At 46.3% G+C, this 6,000-nt stretch overlaps 1 protein-coding gene across 2 annotated transcripts in view; it reads left to right on the forward strand.

The window, feature by feature from the left end:
• The window catches only part of MED10 (mediator complex subunit 10), a 28,083-nt gene extending 22,325 nt beyond the window's left edge, over positions 1-5,758 (forward strand). For both annotated transcript variants that reach the window (XM_088476283.1, XM_088476282.1), the window contains one exon: positions 5,164-5,758. In XM_088476283.1, coding sequence (XP_088332409.1) covers positions 5,164-5,262 — 99 coding nt within the window. In that variant the 3' untranslated portion in view covers positions 5,263-5,758. The remainder of the gene's footprint in view (positions 1-5,163) is intronic.
• The last annotated feature ends 242 nt before the right edge of the window (positions 5,759-6,000 follow it).

Here is a 6,000-nt window from a genome sequence, read left to right on the forward strand (position 1 = left end):
TGCTTCGTTGGAGCTGCCGAGAGACCTCACCGCCGCTGCTTGCAGCGTTCGGTGCGGTCTTCAGCTACAGCGATCACTGTCTTTGGGGGGGTAGCCAGATGCGCTGCATGCGGCGTTCATCGTGCTCCCCCATTAGCAAGCCCGCCGCCGGAAGCATTTGGCAGCAGAAGGTTAGTGATTTCTGGCACTCTGAGTAGCAGGGTGGCCAGGAGGAAATGGCAGACGGGCATTACAAACACTAAGCAGCAAGAGTGGAGGGAGCGGAGCCTAACACACAGTTCTGCTTCTGCCTCCCAGCGCTTCCAGAAGGAGGCTGGTGGCTATTTTATAAACACAGGCTGCTGACACACACACAGAAAAAGATCTGTTTGCCCAGATTGTGCCTGCACAGTGGGGATAAACTTGTGAACATCAGCTTGGACTGTGTTTACACAGTGATTACAGCATTCTATTGTGTTAATAACACTGGTCTCTGAAGCAGAGCTGGTTGGGCAGAGTTGATGGCATAATCTCCCTCTATGCCCCTTTCTCTTCTTCAAACAGTCTGTGGGTGTGGTGTTTGCCTGTATCACTACCTTTTTTCTCTGTGTGCTGTGTACAGTGAAGTGGTAGAATGTCACCTAAGGAACCTAAGGCTGAACAAAAAACTTTATCCTGTAAGAATTGTGCAGAGAAGTTTACACAGGGACTATCATCCAGTTCCCTGTTGTGTGAGAAGTGTTTCAGAAACACAGACTGCAGCATCCCCACAAAATTCATGGACTGATAAAATTACATCAGTCATGTCTCAAATGCCTGCAGAGCTAGAAGATTCTCACAGGGAGAGAGAGGTTGAAAGATCTCAGAGGTTTGCCTTCTCTGAACCAGATTGGGCACTGTCTTTAGCCAGGTCTGTAGAAGGGCTCACAAGGGTTATGTCAGCCCAGGTTCCTCTCGTGGCATCGTCCTCAAGTGTCCCTACCAGGAGACTTATACCGAATCCTCTTATGTGGAATGATCCGGAAGAGGACGACATGCCTGATATGGAGGAAGGGGAGGTACCGGACCCTATAGAGGAGCAGGCACCAGGCGTTGATTGCAGCGATACGCCAGGTGTTACATGTTGAGGACAGGGATCATGTAGAGGTTAGGCCTTCTATCTTTATTAAGAAGCAAAGACTGGCAGCCTCATTTCCAGTGTCTGAGGAATTGGACGAGATCCTTACCTCAGCGTGGAAACACCCTGATAAAAGGTTTCAGATTTCAAGGAAGCTTTTATCATACTATCCCTTTCCTGCAGAAAGCAGGTGTTTATGCGAAACACCTCCTTCAGTGGACCCTTCAGTGTCACGTCTGTCAAAAAAGACAGTGCTCCCTGTTCCAGGGGCAGTGTCTTTAAAGGAGCTAGTTAGAAACTACCTTGAAGTCAATGTACACTGTAGCAGGGGTGTCTCTTCGACCCGCGTTGGTCACGTGTCCAAGAGAGCTGTGGAAGCGCTCCCATTCACAGGAGAAGCTCTGTTTGGAATGGAACTGGATACGTGGATATCTCAAGCCACAGGTGGTAAGTCCACTTATCTCCCATGTGCTGCTCCTCCCCCCAGGAAGCCCTTTGCCAGACCATCCTTTCGTATTCCAGGGAGATTCAGAGGCAGAGGCGCTCTCGCTATCTCCCGTGGTCCCAGAGGCAGGGGTAGAGGCACTGCATTCTCCCAGCAGGATAAGGCTTCATTTAAGACTCCTGCATGACGTGCTCCCTTCTCTCCTGGGGGACCCCAGGGTGGGAGCTCACCTTTGCAACTTCAAGGAAGTTTGGATCAAGTCTTGCCAGGACGCGTGGGTCCGGGACATCATTATACAGGGGTTGAAGCTGGATTTTCAGATCCAACCTCCTCGTTTTTTCATAACCGGTTTGCCAGCATCTGCGGACAAATGGGTTGTTATACAGGAGGCAATACAAAAGCTACTGTCTTCTCGAGTAATAGTGCATGTCCCTATCCACCAGCAGGGTCAAGGTTTTTATTCCAGCTTGTTTGTGGTTCCCAAGCCAGACGGCTCGGTGAGACCCATTCTGAACTTGAAATATCTCAATCCTTATTTGCAGACTTTTTCAAGTTCAAGATGGAGTCCCTGCAATCCGTCATTGCAGGGCTAGAGAGGGGCGAGTTTCTCGTATCCTTAGACATAAAGGATGCTTATCTCCACATTCCCATTTGGCCTCCTCATTAGGCATTCCTTTTGGTTCGCAGTGCGGGCCTCTCATTTTCAATTGCAGGCCTTACCTTTCAGTCTTTTATCAGCTCCAAGAGTGTTCACGAAGGTCAAGGCAGTAATGATGGCCCTTCTACAGATACAAGGGGTTACTATCGTCCCTTACTTGGACGACCTACTCCTCAAGGCTCTGTCAGTCTCTAAATTACTGCAGGACATGCAGATAACACAGACTCTGCTGTTGCAACATGGATCCTGAATTACCAAAAATCTCATCTGCAGCCTACACAGCATCTGCCTTTCCTGGGGATGATTTTGGACACAGTGGCGCAGTAGGTATTTCTTCCGCAGGAAAGTCCCCTCCATCCAACACATGATACTGCATCATTGCACCTGTGTATTCACTTTCTGGGAAAGATGGTTGCGTCTTTCAAGTCCATCCAGTACGGGAGGTTCCAAGCCCATCCATCCCAACTGGACCTCCTCTCTGTGGTCCGGGTCCCACCTCTTCACCAGCGAATTCAACTGTCACCCAGGACGCGGACATGTCTCCTTTTGGTGGCTGAATTCCTCTCACCTATTGGCAGGCAAGAGGTTTGCATTGTGGGAATGGATTCTCCTCACCACAGACGCCAGTCTGAGAGGATGGGGGGCAGTGACTCAGGGAAGACACTTTCAGGGCCGCTGGACTTGGCTGGAGGCAGTACTGCCCATAAATATTCTGGAGCTTAGGGCCGTGTTCTATGCTCTTCAGGTGGCACATCCTCTGTTGAAGGGCCAGGCCATCAGAGTGCAGTCCAACAACGACATGGCTGTGGTGTACATCAACAAACAGGGCGGTACCAAGAGTCAGTCCGCCATGAGGGAGGTAAGCTGCATTCTTCCCTGGGTAGAGGAATATGCGGTAGCGATATCAGCAATTTTCATACCAGGGGTAGAAAATTGGGAGGCCGATTACCTTAGTCGACAGGACATTCATCCGGGAGAGTGGATGCTCAATCCGCAGGTCTTCCAACAACTGATTCAGCCTTGGGGTCTCCCTCAGGTAGATCTTATGGCATCGAGACTGAACCATCAACTGCCATGTTACTGCTCCAGACAAGAGATCCACAGGCAGTGGCTCTGGATGCTCTAACAGATCCTTGGCAGTTTATCTACCTGTTTCCACCACTCCCACTCCTTCTTCCTCGTCTGCTGCAAAGAATCAAACGAGAAGGGGTAAAGATTCTGTTGGTGGCTCCAGACGGGCGTGGTATTCCAACCTGCGTCTTCTACTGATAGACGACCTGTGGTCTCTTCCTCTGCAAGAAGATCTACTGCAACAGGGTCCGTTTATTTATCAGGACTTAAAGCGGCTTCGTTTGACGATGTGGCTGTTGAAAGGGCTATCTTAAGAAAGAAGCGGTGATTCCTACTATGTTAAGGGCTAGAAAGGAAGTTACCTCTAAGCACTATCATCGCATATGGAAGGCATATGTCGCTTGGTTTGAACGCAAGGGTGCGCCAACGTCAAAATTCAACTTAGCCAGGCTGCTTCTTTTTCTACAGGCTGGATTATCAGCAGGTCTTCGTCTGGGATCTTTAAAAGTTCAAGTATCGGCTTTGTCGATTTTCTTTCAAAAGCAACTAGCGTTATTACCGGATGTCCAGACTTTTCTACAAGGGGTTGTCAGATTACAACCTCCCGTTTGTACCTCCTACAGCACCAAGGTATTTGGAATTGGTCCTCTTTTCTCCAATCTTCCCTATTTGAACCTTTACACAGTGGAATTAAAATTTTTATCATGGAAAGTGGTTCTCCTGTTGGCGCTCGCCTCTGCTAGGTGTGTGTCTGAGCTAGGGGTGCTTTGTTGTCATACGCCTACCTCATTTTTCATGAGTATAGGGCTGAGCTACGTATGCAGTTATCCTTTTTGTCTAAGGTAGTGTCTGCGTTTCACATCAACCAACCTATTGTAGTTCCAGTGTTTAAAGAGGATTATTCGGCCTCCAGATCCCTAAATGTTGTCCGGGCTCTTCGGATTTATGTTGATGGGACAGCATCCCTCCAGAAGTCGGATACGCTGTTTGTTCAATATGATATGGCGTGGCCAGGCTGGCCGGCTTCTAAGGCTACTGTTTCTAGATAGGCTTGTCAGACGAATCCATCTGGCTGCATCAAAGCAACCACCTACTTCAGTCACAGTGCATTCTACGCTCTCGGTGGGTCCTTCGTAGGCGGCTGCCTGTGGCGTTTCCCTGACCCAGCTTTGTCGAGCGGCCACTTGGTCGGGCCGGCATACTTTTACAAAGGTTTACCGTTTTGACACGTTTTCGGCTTCTGCTTCACAGTATGGCTCTGCTGTTTGCAGGGTTCTCAGCGCTCTCCCGCCTGGGATGTGAGCTCTGGGACGTCCCCCTGTACTGAGAATCCTGTGTCCCCTAGTAGATGAAGGAGAAAACAGGATTTTGGTACTTACCGTTAAATCCCTTTCTCCGATTCCACAGGGGACACTGGACGCCCACCCGGCGCTGTTCCACCTGCATTTGTTATTGTTCTGCCAGGTTTGGACAGTCAAGTTTTTCTTCAAGGTCTGCTTGATTTGTTTGCATATTTGCTTGTTGTTTGTGTATGTTCTAGTACTCTTCTCCTCTGTTATTCTATTTCCAGCTCTCCTCGGGCACAGTTTATTTAGATTGACCTGTAGGGGGGTATAGAGGGGAGGAGCTAGCTACTATTCAAATTAATTAAAGTGCCAGCTCACGGTTATCCCACATCTATACCCCACTGTACTGAGATTCCAGTGTCCCCTGTGGAATCTGAGAAAGGGATTTAACGGTAAGTACCAAAATCCTGTTTTATGTCTGGTTTGGGTTGCTTTATATTATAGCAAATGTTTTTAACAATATTTTTAATATTTTAGTTGTTGCACTGACCACTAAATGTCTGTCTGATTTTCCAGTGTTTTTTTTTTTTTTTACATTTTTCTACAGAAATTCAAAAGCCTATTAATCCAAGAGTTGAGTAAAGTTTTTCCTGAAGATATGGCCAAGTACAAGGCAATCAGAGGTGAAGACCACCCACCATCATAGCAATATGCTATGTGCTGCAACAATCTTGGGAAGATAATTACAAATTTGGATAATGTTTATCTATGAGAGGATTCTTGAGAGTGCTCTGTAGGCATCATTATCTGAAAATTGGTTCCATGACTTCTATGGATGGGAGATCACATGTGTGACTTAAATAGAAACTGTTGTGTACCGAAGATTTATTTACTTGGCAGATTTTGAGGATCCATTATTCTTCACCTACAATATAACACAACCAAACACAATTTCTAAAATGCCTACAAGGAATATTCTAGTTTAAAGAATACCATATGCCGTTCCTGATACACAAAAACATCACCATTTTACTTTAATTCTTTCCCTAGAATTTTAAATACATTTTTTTTGTACTGTGTTCTGCTATCATTTGTAAGTTTTTGTTCAATATTTTTTTCCCCTCATGTTCTTTTGTAAATTAATATTTGTGTGATGTGTGTTAAGAAATCCTGTTACAGTGTACTTTTTGTTAAAATGATATAATAAAAAATATCATGTTTTCACAAGCTCATTATTCAGTGCTTTTAAATATATTTTCTGGATAAACCATTATACTGTATTCCAATTTTTGCAGACTAACTCCTATGCAGTTTTGTCACAAATCGGCACTCGTCTGAAGGTGTGACATGGCTAATCACAAGCAACTACCTGGTTTGTCTAAAATAATTAATTTACCTGTTATATCACTTGCTCACAATTTAATTTCCAACTTTGGCCACCAGT

Source organism: Taudactylus pleione, unplaced genomic scaffold (genome assembly GCF_031769625.1).
Source record: "Taudactylus pleione unplaced genomic scaffold, aTauple2 ptg000186l, whole genome shotgun sequence".
In the NCBI taxonomy this organism is placed as follows: Eukaryota; Metazoa; Chordata; class Amphibia; order Anura; family Myobatrachidae; genus Taudactylus; species Taudactylus pleione.